The sequence below is a fragment of the Narcine bancroftii genome, chromosome 5 (assembly GCF_036971445.1).
Source record: "Narcine bancroftii isolate sNarBan1 chromosome 5, sNarBan1.hap1, whole genome shotgun sequence".
Taxonomy (NCBI): domain Eukaryota; kingdom Metazoa; phylum Chordata; class Chondrichthyes; order Torpediniformes; family Narcinidae; genus Narcine; species Narcine bancroftii.
In genome coordinates this window covers 100,935,250-100,950,297 of record NC_091473.1, presented here as the reverse complement: position 1 = coordinate 100,950,297, position 15,048 = coordinate 100,935,250, and the positions used below count along the sequence as shown (strand labels likewise).

The 15,048-nt window shown below is 40.6% G+C and overlaps 1 protein-coding gene across 1 annotated transcript in view; it reads left to right on the top strand.

Annotated features, from left to right (window-relative positions):
- Positions 1-15,048, top strand: part of frem1b (Fras1 related extracellular matrix 1b) — a 213,661-nt gene that overhangs the window by 137,985 nt on the left and 60,628 nt on the right. Inside the window, exons 20-21 of the mRNA XM_069938520.1 lie at positions 10,797-11,022; positions 13,489-13,633. Coding sequence (XP_069794621.1) covers positions 10,797-11,022; positions 13,489-13,633 — 371 coding nt within the window. The remainder of the gene's footprint in view (positions 1-10,796; positions 11,023-13,488; positions 13,634-15,048) is intronic.

Sequence of the window (15,048 nt, the reverse complement as noted above, 5' to 3'; positions counted from 1 at the left end):
CTTCCAAAATGCAACACCTCACATTTATTTGCATTAAATTCCAACTGTCATTTATCAGCCTATTTTTTTGCAGCTTCTTTGAAAACCTTCTTTGCTGTCCACAACGCATCATAACATAACATAACATAACATAACAATTACAGCACGGAAACAGGCCATTAGGCCCTTCTAGTCCGCACCGAACCAAACACCCCTTTCTAGTCCCACCTCCCTGCACAATGCCCATAACACTCCATCTTCTTCTTATCCATATACCTGTCCAACCTTTTCTTAAATAATACAATTGACTCCGCCGCCACTATTTCTCCCGGAAGATCATTCCACACGGCTACCACTCTCTGAGTAAAGAAGTTCCCCCTCATGTTACCTCTAAACCTCTGCCCCTTAAATCTTAACTCATGTCCTCTTGTTTTAATCTTTCCTCCTCTTAATGGAAATAGTCTATCCACATCCACTCTGTCTATCCCTTTCATAATCTTAAATACTTCTATCAAATCCCCTCTCAACCTTCTACGCTCCAAAGAATAAAGACCTAATCTGTCCAATCTCTCCCTATACTCTAGATGCTTAAACCCAGGTAACATTCTGGTAAACCTTCTCTGCACTCTCTCCACTCTGTTTATATCCTTCCTATAATTAGGCGACCAGAACTGCACACAGAACTCCAAATTAGGCCGCACCAACGTCTTATACAATCTCAACATCACCTCCCAACTCCTATATTCCATGCAATGATTGATAAAGGCCAGCATACTAAAAGCCTTCTTCACCACCCTATTCACGTGAGTTTCTACCATCAGGGAACGATGTACCGTTACTCCTAAATCTTTCTGCTCTTCTGTATTCCTCAATGCTCTCCCATTTACCACGTATGTCCTATTCTGATTCTTCTTACCAAAATGAAGCACCTCACACTTATCAGCATTAAATTCCATCTGCCATTTTTCAGCCCACTTTTCTAAGCAGCCCAAATCCCTCTGCAATCCTTGAAAACCTTCTTCATTATCCACTATTCCACCTATCTTAGTATCGTCTGCATATTTACTAATCCAATTCACCACCCCATCATCTAGATCATTAATGTATATAATGAACAACAATGGGCCCAATATAGATCCTTGAGGCACACCACTGGTCACCGGCCTCCAACCTGACAGACAATTATCCACTACCACTCTCTGGCCTCTCCCTTTCAGCCAATGTTCAATCCATTTGACTATCTTAAAATTTATACCTAAAGACTGCACCTTCCTAACTAACCTTCCATGTGGTACCTTATCGAAGGCCTTACTGAAGTCCATATAGACAACATCCACTGCGCTACCCTCATCCACATTCCTAGTCACCTCTTCAAAAAATTCAATCAGATTGGTCAAACATGACCTTCCTCCCACAAATCCATGTTGAGTGCTCCTGATCAGACCCTGTCTATCCAGATGTTTATAAGTACTATCTCTAAGAATTTTCTCCATTAATTTACCTACCACAGACGTCAAACTTACAGGCCGATAGTTGCCAGGCTTCCTCCTTGAACCCTTTTTAAATAACGGAACCACATGCGCAATGCGCCAATCCTCCGGCACTATCCCCATATCTAATGACATTTGGAAAATTACCGCCAGAGCCTCTGCTATTTCCTCCTGCACTTCTCTCAATGTCCTGGGGAAGATCCCGTCTGGTCCCGGAGACTTATCCACCTTTATATTCTTCAAAAGCCTTAAAACTACACCTTTTGTAATCTCTATATTCCCCATATTTACCCAATTTGCTTTTTTTATCTCACATCTCCCAATATCCTTCTCCTTAGTGAATACCGAAGAAAAGAAACTGTTCAATATCTCCCCCATTTCTCTAGGCTCCACACACAGTTTTCCGCTCTGATTTTCTAAGGGACCAATTTTGTCTCTAGCTTTCCTCTTACCATTAACATATTTGTAGAACTCTTTTGGATTAGTTTTCACCCTGCTTGCCATAGTTTTCTCGTACCTTCATTTAGCTTTCCTAATTCCTCTCTTAAGATTCCTCTTACATTCAATGTATCTTTCAAACATCTCCTTAACTCCATGCTTCTTATATCTAATGTACGCCTCCCTTTTTCTTCGAACCAAGTTTCCAATATTCCTTGAAAACCACGGCTCTCTCAAACCTTTTGCCCCTCCTTTTAACCTAACAGGAACATAAAGCTTTTGCACTCTCAAAATCTGATCTTTAAAAGACTTCCATCTCTCTACTACATCCTGCCCATAAAACAAATTGTCCCAATGCACACCCTGCAAGTCCTTTCGCATCTCCTCAAATCTAGCTTTTCCCCAATCAAAAACCTCAATCCTTGGCCCTGATTTCTCTCTTTCCATAATGACATTGAAGCTGATGGCATTATGATCACTGGACCCGAAGTGCTCGCCAACACTAACCTCCGTCACTTGACCCATCCCATTTGCCAACAGTAGATCTAACACTGCTCCTTCTCTGGTCGGCACCTCTACATATTGTTGTAAAAAACTATCTTGCACACATTTCACAAACTCTAACCCATCCAGTCCTTTCACAGAATGTGTTTCCCAATCTATATGTGGAAAATTAAAATCTCCCATAATTACAACCCTGTGCCTATCACAAATATCTACTATCTCCCTACAGATTTGCTCCTCTAGGTCTCGGTCCCCTCCGGGTGGTCTATAATACACCCCTACAAGTGTAACCTCTCCTTTCCTACTCCTCAGTTCCACCCAAATAGCCTCCGTGGATGTGCCCTCTAATCTATCCTTCCTAGGCACCGCTGTAATATTTTCCCTGACAAGCAATGCAACCCCACCTCCTCTTGCCCCTCCGACTCTATCACACCTAAAACAACGAAACCCAGGGATATTCAGTTGCCAATCACATCCCTCCTGCAACCATGTCTCACTAATCGCTATCACATCATACTTCCAAGTATCAATCCACACCTTCAGCTCATCCACCTTTTTTACAATACTCCTGGCATTAAAATATATGAATTTCAGAGATTTCCCAATTTTTAATCCCTGTTTTCCCTCATCTTTAATAACAACATTATTTACTTTTCCTGCCAATTGCCCTTCATCTTCTTCCAGAGCATTTCCCTTCTCTATCACCTGCCCATCCATATTCAAATACTTACTACAAACTTTCTTTGTTTGCATTCTAACCTTCTCCTTACTGCTCTGTACTATTTTGTTCCCTCACCCCAACCATTCTAGTTTAAAGGATCCTGAGTAGCCCTAGCAAATACCTCTGCCAGGATTCTGGTCCCCCTGGGATTTAAGTGTAACCCGTCCTTACTGTACAGGTCACATCTCCCCCAAAAAAGGTCCCAGTTATCCAGAAACTTAAAACCCTGCCCCTTACTCCACCCCTTCAGCCACGTGTTAATCCTCCACCTCATTCTATTTCTATTCACACTGTCACGTGGCACAGGGAGTAATCCAGAGATTACCCCCTTTGCGGTCCTTCTTTTTAACTCCCTACCTAACTGCCTGTACTCACTTTTTAGGACCTCTTCTCTAATTCTCCCTATGTCATTGGTACCTACATGTACCACGACCTCTGGCTCCTGTCCCTCCCACTTTAGGATATCTGGGACACGAGCAGCAACATCTCGGACCCTGGCATCAGGGAGGCAAACCACCATCCGGTTCTCCTTGCTGCGTCCGCAGAATCCCCTATCCGTCCTCTTAACTATGGAGTCTCCTACCACAATTGCCCTCCTCTTCCTTTCCCTCCCTTTCTGAGCTACAGGGGCCGACCTCGTGCCGGAGGCACAGCCACTGTCACTCCCCCCAACCTTGATGTCCCCCTCAACAGTGCTCAAAGAGGCGTACTTATTGCTGAGGGTTACATTCACAGGGCTCGTCTCTGGCACCTTACGTTCTTTTGTCCCTCTCCTAACAGTTACCCACCTTTCATCCTCCCGTGGCCCTGGCGTGACCACCAATCTTAGAGTCATTTGCAAACTTGCTGATCCAACTTACCACATTATGATCCAGATCATTGATATAGATGGCAAACAACAATGGTCTCTTCACTGATCCCTGAGGCACACCACTAATCACAGGCCTCCAATCTGAGAAGCAATCATCCACTACCACTCTCTGGCTTCCCATCCAGCCAGTCTCAAATCCAGTTTACTACCTCTCCATGAATATAGAGCATCTGAACCTTCCATGTGCTTTTTGATGTAATCTCTCTGTTACTGTGAACACTGAATGATTCTACTTTCCTTTTAACTCTATCTATCTGATCAGTTTTGCATCCATGCTCCTTTTGATCCACTGCCCCTTCACATCAGGGATGACCTAAGCACCATTTTAAACAATGTTAGAATGCTTTTATATTTATACCACAATTGATAATGGCAATAATCATCAATGTCTTCAAAACCATAAAACCACAAGATTTCAGAGAAAATTCAACTAGTCATCTCATCGAGTCTGTTCTGCCATTTGAATCATTGCTGTTGCTTTTTTCCTCTCAACCCCCTTCTTCCGTCTTCTCCCTATAACCTTTGACACCTCTACTAACCAGGAACCCGTCATCCTCCACTTTAAATCTGTCCAATAATTTGGCCTCCATAGCCATATGTGGCAACAAATTACAAAGTTTTAAACACCATCTGGCTGAAGAAAATTTTGATCATCTGTGTTCTAAAGGGCTGTCATTTTATTCTGAGACTGTGCCCTTTGTTCCTCAGTTCTCTCATTATTGGGAAAGATCCTCTCCATGCCCACTCTATCCAGCCCTTTTAATATTCGATTGGTTTCAATGAGTTCCCCATTCATTCTTCTGACCTGTAGTGAGTGCAGGCAAGAGCCATCAAATGCTCTACATCCGTTAACCCTCTCATCCCCAGATTTATTCTGTTAAACCTCCTTTGGACCCTCATAAATGACAGGATATCCTTCCTTAGATATGGGACTGAGACTGCAGTGCTAACAGTACTGTTGTCTGACAACCACCTTATAAAGCCTTGGAATTACATCTTTGCTTTTATACTTTAGTGCTCTCAAAATTAATGCTAACATTGAATTTGTATTTCTTACTACTAACACAATTCGCAAGTTAACCTTTAGGGAGTTCTGCATGAGGACTTTGGACCCTTTGGACCTCTGCTTTTTTGAATTCTTTCCCTATTCAGAAAATAGTCAATTTCTCTGTTCTTTCTACCTGAGTGCATGACTATACACTTCCCGAGGATGCATTCTTTCTGCCACTACTTGGCCCATTCCCCCAACCTGTCCATGTCCCTTTGTACAATCCTGCTTCTTCAACACTACCTGCCACTCCTCCTATCTTTGTATCATCCTTAAATCCGTCAATTTCATCATCTTATAGCAGGGTTGCTATGGTTATAGCTCAAGGTTGAAGAATGAAGGGAGTGTAATCGACGCTGACTTTATTAGGGTGCAGCTCTACCTTTTATAGGCAGCCAGCCGCATCACACCTGGGCATGGCTTGAGCAAGGCTGGCTGCCGATTTGCTGTCCTGGATGCACAGGACATAAGGATGGATCTGCAGAAGCTGTGATTGAATAAAGCACAACACTGGAGAAACGTAGCAGGTCATACGGCATACTTTATATAGCAAAGATAAAGATATGTAACCAGCATTTTGAGTTTGAGCCTTCTGTATGGACCAATCCCTCCATGACTCCCTCATCCACTCATCCCTTCCTACTTCTCTATATTCACGTGTAATAATTGATATTTGTGGTCCAATTTTTAGGGTAAAATTTAGGGGGGGAGGGGTCATCTATTACATGCATACTACTTTTGACCATGATAAGTACTTGTGTTATTCAAGGTGTTGGGAGCTCAGATGGGTGGGCAGCTGGGGCTAAGGTGTGGATGGCAGTTGGAGCATCAGGAGCTCAGATGGGCAGAAGGGTGATGCAAAGATCCATGGTCGGGTCGTTAGGAGTTCCGGTGGGCTTGCAGTCAGGGCCAACAATAAGGGGGATCAACTTTTACACACGATGTATAGAAAATACCAGATTTTTGGGGCCAAAAATGGGGCATCAACTTTTACTCAGTATCAACTATTACACCCTACAACTATGGTAATCGCCCCTTTGCCACCTTCCCCTGTGACCACAGTAAGTGCCACACTTGCGGTTGTGCTCTCCCTCCCTTATCTACCCACCTCTTGCCAGTGTGTCTGTGCTCTTCACCCTCCCCCTGTAGGGCTTAAACCTGAAATGTTGGTTAGGTATCTTTATCTTTGCTATATAAAGGATGAGATGTAGCCCAGGTTGCTATGGGAAGGAAATGAAGAGGTTGTAAGGGGCATTGATGATGATATTTGCAGGGAAAGTGCAGGAAAATTGGAGAATACTAAAAGTGATCCCCTTGTTTAAAAATGGTAATAGGGAGAATCCTGAAAATTACAGACCAGTGAGTCTTATATCAGTGGTGGGAAAACTATTGGAGAGTTTTCTGAAGGACAGGATTTATGAGCATACAGTCTTCTCATGGGAGGTCAGCATGAATTTGTGAGGGGAAAGTTGTGCCTCATGAGCCTGATTGAGTTTTTTGTGGAGGTGGACAAAAGAAATTGATGAAGGTAGTGTGATAGGTGTGATGTAAATGAATTTTAATTAGGCAATTGACAAGGTCACCCATGGGAGACACATTCAGAAAGTCATGAGACATGGGACCTTAGCTGTGTGGATTCAGAATTGGCTTACCTGTAGAAGCAGAGAGTAGTAATGGACAGAAACTAGTGGATTTCCATAGAGATCTGTTCTGGGACCCAAGCTGTTTGTAATTTTTATAAAAGGCCTGAACAAAGAAGTAGAGGGATAGGTCAATAAGTTTGCGGATGATACAAATGTTGGAGGTGTTGTTGAAAGTGATTAAAGTTGTCAAAGTTTCCATCAGGATGCAGAGTTGGGCAGAAAAGTGGCAGATGGAGTTTTATCTGGATAAGTGTAAGATGATGCATTTTGGTAGGTCAAATGTATATCTGAGTACATGGTTAATAGTAGGATACTTAATAGTGTGGAAGAATAGGGACCTTGGGGTTCAAATCCATTGATCTCTCAAGGTTACCATGCAGGTTGATAGGATAGTTCAGAAGGCCTATGTATGTTGGGCTTCATTAGTTGAGTGGAGGAGCTATGAGGTAATGTTGCAGCTCTATAAATCTCTGGTGAGACCACATTTAGACTATTGTGTTCAGTTCTGGTCATCTCATTATAGGAAGGATGTGGAAGCTATGGAGAGGGTGCAGAGGAGATTTACCTGGATATTGCCTGGATTAGAAAATATGTCGTAAGCAGCAAGTTTAGCAAATATAGGCCTTTTCTTGTTGGAGTAACTAAGGATGAAAGGTGCCTTAATAGTTGTATACAAGATTATGAGAGTCATAGAAAAGGTAGACAGCCAGCATCTTTTTTTTTCCCATGGCAGGAGTAGAAAACACCAGAGGACATCGGTACAAAGTAAGGGAGGACAATTTAGGGGAGACCTCAGGGGTATATTTTTTACACAGAGTTGTGGGTGCATGGAATACATTCTCAAGGGTGGTGGTGGAGTTTGGAAGAATAGGGACTTTTAAGAGACTCTTAAACAGGTACATGGATGAAAGAAAAATGCAGAGTTATGAGGTAGGAAGCTTTAGTTTTTTTATAGATATTTATAGGTCAGCAGAACATTGTGGACTGAAGGGCCTGTTCTATGCTGTAATGATCTATGTTTAAAGAGACCAGAACTATACACAGTTCTCCATGTACAGTTGCAGCATCACCTCCCTGCTCCTCTACCAATGAAGGCCAGTATTTCATTTGCCTTCCTGATAGCCTGCTGCACCTGAAAACCAACTTTTATCAATTCATGCACAAGCTCTCCCAAGTCCTTCAGCACGGCAGCATGTTGCTATTGCTTGCCATTTAAATAATAATCTGATCTTTCATTTTTCCTTCCCAAGCGGATAATATAACATTTACTGACATTGTAGACCATCTGCCACACTATTGCCCATTCACTTAACCTATGCAGACACTCCATATCCTCTGCACATTTTGCTTTTCCACTCAATATAGTGTTATTCTTCTAGTTTCCTGCTGCTCTTGGTGACTTTGTATGCATAGCCATTTAGTTTGATAACTTTGCTTATTTCCTTAGTTATCCAATGCTGACTGTCCCCACCCTTACTGTCCTTGCTTTTAACTGGAATATTTTTTTTTGTTGAGCACCATGAAAAAGCTCTTTGAAAGTCTTCAACCATCTTGCCATAAAGCCTGTGTTCTCTGTCCACACAGGCCAACTCCTCCCTTATCCCCTTGTAGTATCTTTGTTTAGACCTAATACACTGGTTTTAGACCAATCTATTGTATCCTTTATTTATATGAGAAACTCATTCATACTGTGATCACTCTTTCCAAGGGGATCCCTAAACATCACTAATTTTACCTGTCTCATTGCACACGACCAGATCCAAGACAGCAGGTTCCCTTCTACATTCAGTAACATGCTGTTCAAGAAAGCTGTCATGAATGCATTCTCTGAAGTTCTCTTCAAGTTTGCATCAACCAACTTGATTCATCCAGTCTATGAGCTTGTGAAAGTCCCCCACAATAAATGCTGTTCCATTTCTTGCACGCCTCCAATGTTTCTTCATTATTGGCTGTGCCACTTTAATGTTATTACTGGGTGGCCTACAGATAACTCCCACCAGTGATTTTTTTCCCTTTGCTATTCTTAACCTCTACGCAGATGATTCAACATTTTGCTTCTTAGATCTTATTATCATCTCTCAATATTGTCTTGATCTTATTCTTAATTAAGACCACTAGGCCAGCTCCCTTACCTACCTACCCGCCTGCCCTTTCATATTACCTGATATCCTTAGATATTTAATTCCCATTCATCTCATTCTTGCATCCACATTTCTGTAATAGCAACTAAGTCATACCTCATTGTACTGATTAGCGCCACAAGTTCACTGACCTTGCTTTGAATACTATGGGCATTCAGATAAAGTGCCGTTATACTCACTGTGCTTTTAAAATCTTTGCCTCTTTTGCTCTTGAATTCTATACATTTGACTTTTACTTTTCTCTTTTTAACTTTTGCTTTTACTTTATTGACACTCTTCTCTTATTTTATCCATCCTTCTCCAATCTGTTGAATCCAGTTACCTACTATTTATTTTAAAGCCCTACCCATGGTCCTAGTTATGTGACTCACTCAATCCAGGTTCTATCACAGTTCAGGTTGAGCCTGTCCCTTTTGAATAGTTCCTTCCTTTCCCAGTACTGGTGCCAATTTCGCATGAATTGAATCCCATTTCTCCCACACCAATCCTTGAGCCACACATTTAATGCTCTAAGAGTTAGTGCCAGATTACCACCATTTTGATTCTACTTTTTAGTTACCTTTACTCAACTGTAATACTGACACAAATGATTTAACTCTCTCTCAAACTGAAGAGTGAATTTTATGTTATATGTATGTTCTGCTACTTTCAAGATCCGATGGGTTCCAGGATTTTGATTTTCCTTTATACGTTTCTGTATCCTAATATTTCTTACTTTCATTGTTTAACTCTTCCCAGATCCTCTAATCTCTATTAAATCAACTTTAAACTTTTAATTACACTCCTCATATTTATCTCTGAATTATTGAAATGTATCACCAACGCAGAACACCATATCTCTCACTTTCCAAACACTAAAGCACCCATCAACTATTATCATTTTCTTTTCAATGCAGAACAAAAACTTGCCTATTAGATCCTATGAACTTTTATTTTTTGAAGAATTCTCTGTGAGAGTTCATTAAAGCCTTCCTTAAATCCTTTTAGAAAAGGAAAGATGAGAAACATTTCTACATTCAAGTGAAGTTTTGAATTGATTTTTTTTTTAAACTGCAGATGCTTGAACCGTGAATAAAAGCAGAAAATTATGCAAGTACTCTATAGGTCCCAGTTCTGACCTGAAACGTTAATTCTGTTTCTTGTCCCACAGGTGCAGCTTGGCTTGCTGGGTAGGGACTGAAAAACTTTTCTGCCAATAGTTAAAATTAATAAATGAAGATTTATTGCTTCAATTAATTTTCTATATTTCATGTTCTTGACAATGGTAAAGATATTTTCCATGCTTTCAAACATTAATCTTGGACAAGATGAGTATTTTTGGAAAAAGTATCAATGTTACTTCAAGTATAGAAGCCTCCTTTCCATTGCTTATTCCTCCCCTCCTTCATTCCCATTAAACACCATTCCTCATTCAATTTTTTGTATTCATTCTCTCTTTGATACATTGTTTCTTTATCTGCTTGATAATTTTAGCCTGATAATTATCTGCCTGATAATTTTTGCCTCTCCAACTCTCTCTCTTTCTCTCTCCCCCTCATTTCTTCTCTGCTTAAAATCATTGAAATGTTGGGAATCTAATATTTTCTTTAGATTCAGACTTGTTGGCTTTCAAAATCAAATGTGACATTAGAATTCAAGTTAGTGTATTGACACTGTGTATAATCCAGGTAATTTCCCAGAGTCACTCATTGAAAACTTTTGAAAGATGTGAATGGGATGGGAATGTAGCAAACCTGGCTTCCATTACATATTTGTGTTCCCTCAAAATTGTGTGTTCTCTCCACCAAAATGGCAATGACAATTCTTCTACCCACAATACTACCACACTCTGCCCACCATCACGCCTATGACTGGCCAAAGTTTTCAAGCCCTGGCATAAGTTTAAAATATTTATAGCTTAATGCTTACTAAGGAAGCTGACTGTAGATTCAGAAAATTAGTTAAACTATCTTTTTATGCAGATACTAGAGGGCGATATATGTGAGATTGGTCCTGGAGTGCTGAATGCTATAGATTTAGATGTTCCTCGTGATTCATTGATCTTCTCTGTGGTTAGCCCTCCATCCCATGGATTGCTTCTGAATGGCATCTATGGCACCGACATTCTCACCTACAAAGAGATGAATGCTGAAATACTACATCACAGTCTGTCAGGGTACAACTTCAGCATGGATGAACTCAAACAAGGTCTGTATACAGTGTGCTGCAGATGTCCTCTGCTGGACACCTAATATTACTACATGGCTCAATATCTGTGGCGGGTTTATGTGTTAGTCAAAGTAGAAAACATGGCTCAAATGCAATTGTAAAACTGAAAGCTACTGCAGGAAAGCCGTGTGAAATCAAAATAAGTTATTTTGGAATTCTTTTTTCCATAACCTATTTGAAGAAAATGTTAGCTAACAATTGTGTGGTTATTTTGTGGTAATAGTTGAAGGAGCACAAGACAACTTATTTTGATTAATGAATTGTTGAAAAACAATTTATGTATATTACTTGATAAAAATGTAAAAAAAACAATGGTGGCCTGTTCATATTTGTGTATCGTTGGACATTTTTGTTCTCCTTTGAGAACCTGATGCCAAAAGATCATTCATTAGGAGCTAAAGATAATCCTTTAACTAACAGTCAAAAGAATGGCAGCAAGAAGCAGATAGAGTCAAACAGGTGTCCATTGTCAAAATTTAGCTGGGCTATAATTAAGCTCCACTGCTACTTCAATCAATTAAGGTTTGAGGTGTGTAGTCTGAGATATTAAAATCTTAAACTGGTTGAGCTTACCTGTGTGGGAAAACGGGAAGGGCTATATTTTCCGCAGTGTAGAAACCCAACATTAAAAGTAAGTGTTTTCAATATTGATTTCATTATTTATTTCAACATTTAGAATGTGAATGTAGATTTTATGTAGAATTTTGCTGATATTTTGAATGCAACAAAATGCTAACCATGTCACAGCAAATTTCTCCTGATAAGTTTGATATTTTACGCGACAGTAACTATATTTCAATCACGTTGGTAACTTGATTTGAATTAAAGAGATAGGCAACTGAAGTGAGATTAGATTGTGAGTGTAACGGAGCAAATTTGAAATGTAGTAAAAATAATGGTCATAATGATTGAAAGAATGATTGCATTATTAAATTAAGGGTGTCTCAATGTGATAAAGGGATATAGAGAGTCAAACAGATGGGCAGTGAGATTAGTTGAAACTGAATATCCATCTTATTTTCTCACTTAATAAAATTGACAAGGAATTTTCCAGTATTTTGACCATGAGTCCCACTTCTGTGATCTCAGGTACCTTCATGTTGGAGCCTAAATTTTGGATTTTAGTCTGTAAAATGGGCAATCTTGCAGTCCCACTTCTGCGATCTCAAGTACCTTCATGTTGGAGCCTAAATTTTGGATTTTAGTCTGTAAAATGGGCAATCTTGCAGTCCCACTTCTGCGATCTCAGGTACCTTCATGTTGGAGCCTAAATTTTGGATTTTAGCCTGTAAAATGGGCAATCTTGCAGTCCCACTTCTGCGATCTCAGGTACCTTCATGTTGGAGCCTAAATTTTGGATTTTAGTCTGTAAAATGGGTAATCTTGCAGTCCCACTTCTGCGATCTCAGGTACCTTCATGTTGGAGCCTAAATTTTGGATTTTAGCCTGTAAAATGGGCAATCTTGCAGTCCCACTTCTGCGATCTCAGGTACCTTCATGTTGGAGCCTAAATTTTGGATTTTAGCCTGTAAAATGGGCAATCTTGCAGTCCCACTTCTGCGATCTCAGGTACCTTCATGTTGGAGCCTAAATTTTGGATTTTAGCCTGTAAAATGGGAAATCTTGCAGTCCCACTTCTGCGATCTCAGGTACCTTCATGTTGGAGCCTAAATTTTGGATTTTAGCCTGTAAAATGGGCAATCTTGCAGTCCCACTTCTGCGATCTCAGGTACCTTCATGTTGGAGCCTAAATTTTGGATTTTAGCCTGTAAAATGGGCAATCTTGCAGTCCCACTTCTGCGATCTCAGGTACCTTCATGTTGGAGCCTAAATTTTGGACTTTAGCCTGTAAAATGGGCAATCTTGCAGTCCCACTTCTGCGATCTCAGGTACCTTCATGTTGGAGCCTAAATTTTGGATTTTAGCTTGTAAAATGAGCAATCTTGCAGTCCCACTTCTGCGATCTCAGGTACCTTCATGCTGGAGCCTAAATTTTGGACTTTAGTCTGTAAAATGGGCAATCTTGCACTGGGTGGGGGAGGGGGAGGGTAATCCTAGGTTTAGGTGGCAACCCCGTGGATGATTTTTCTGATATGATCATTGCATTATTGCCAAGCATTTCCCTCTGCCTTAGTCAGGGTAAATGTGTGCAATTATAATGTTCCATCTCGATGCCCAAATTGAGGACAGCAGTTCAAGTTAGAGCATAATTCCAGGGATCACACGGGGCAGGTCGTGATGTCTAAACCTCAGCTCATTTTATTATTTATTGGGAGCAGTTCATCACACCAAATTATGGAGCCTTCTCCAGAGACGAGAATGGTTTCAATCCTTATTTCAAATAAGTCTTGCAGATTTTTCCCATAACTAGGATTGAATGCTGTGGAGTCCTGAAAATGTCTGAAGGGTCATGAGTGTTCATTGGCTTGTAACTTTCTTTTGCAGGGATGAATCTCTTATACATGCACGATGACAGTGAAACCCAGAAGGATTGTTTTGCCATTCAGTTGACAGATGGCAAACACGTGGTCCACGGGATGGTACACATCCATGTTATACCAGTCAATGACGAGGGGCCTATTCTTTTAAAGTAAGCTTCAATTTTCTGGTGAAAAGCCCACAACATGAATTTCTTGAGTGGCTTATTCCAAACACTGAATCAGCATGTTTTTGAGAGAGGCGAGAAGTGACTATTTGGCTGCTTTTTGGAGTATAATTCAGTTTTTCATATGTTGATTTAATCATTTGAAGCAATTTTTGAGTTTCATAAAATGAGATAACTGTTTCTCACAAAGCTATTTATTTGGCATTGATTAATGAAGGACTTTTTAAAACTTCTAAGCAGTACAGAAAAATTGCTGGAGAAACTCAATAGGTCACACAGAATCCTTCAAAAGCCAAAGGTAATTGACGTTTCAGGCCTGAACCATTCTTTAGGGGCGTAAGACATCAGGCAGATGCCTGAATAAAAATGGTGTGGGGGGGCAGGGGAAGTAGGGGGAGGAAGAGAAGGGGAGGAGCACAGGCTAACTCGTAAGAGGTAATAGGTGAATACAGGTAGGAGAGTAGAAGAGAAAGAGGCTGAGATGATGGGGAGAGGGCAGAGGATTAACAAAGAGAAGGGGATTAGGGGTATTGACAGCATCAATATTGAATTTTCCTCTTTCTGTTAATCCCCACCCCCTCTCTCTTTCCCTCATCTCTCTCTCTCTCCCTTCCTCCACCTCCCCACCCTTTCCCTTCTTTCTATCCTCAGAGACCTATCTTTTTTAAACCTCTTTTCCCTCTCTCACTTCTTTCTCTTCATCCTTCCGCCTGCATCCTCCTGATAGCCTGTGTTCTGACCATTCTCCCCTGTATGATTCTTGGCACTCCCTGAAAAAAAGAGCTGAATCCTGAAACTTCCACTGCCTTTTGATCTCTATGGATGTTGCGGGAACTATTGAGTTTCTCCAGCAATTTCTGCAGGTGTCTGCAGATTTCTTGTCTGCCTTTAAACTACTATGCCTGTGATTGGTAAATGTATAAGTATGTAGAAGTGTTTAAAAGTAAAGGAGACTGGAGATTATAGTTATATCAATTTGGAAGAAGATTATGCAAATACTATTTTTCTCTATATTTTTGAGTGGTGTTTCTACTGAGAATAACCACACCAGCAGTGCGAGTATAAGACAGCTTTAATAAACTAATACGTACACTAAGAGGTCTTGTCTCTCTGCAAGACGAACCTGGAAGACTAGACTGTAGGTCTGAACTGTTTTATATACAAGGTCATCAGGGTGACCCCTGGTGACCTAGTAGTGCAATTACATATCACCACAATGTTTAAAAAATTGTTGGCTCTATTTTCCAAAATAAATTCAGCTGCCACTGCCTAATGTTTTCATTTTAGCCCTTTCTGCTCAGGTTGATGGTTTTAGTTGTTGCTTTGGTTCAGTAGTTACGTGAACTTTGCAATGTGAAACTCTACAATGCAGCCACGGAAGTTGCTGTGATGAGTTGGCT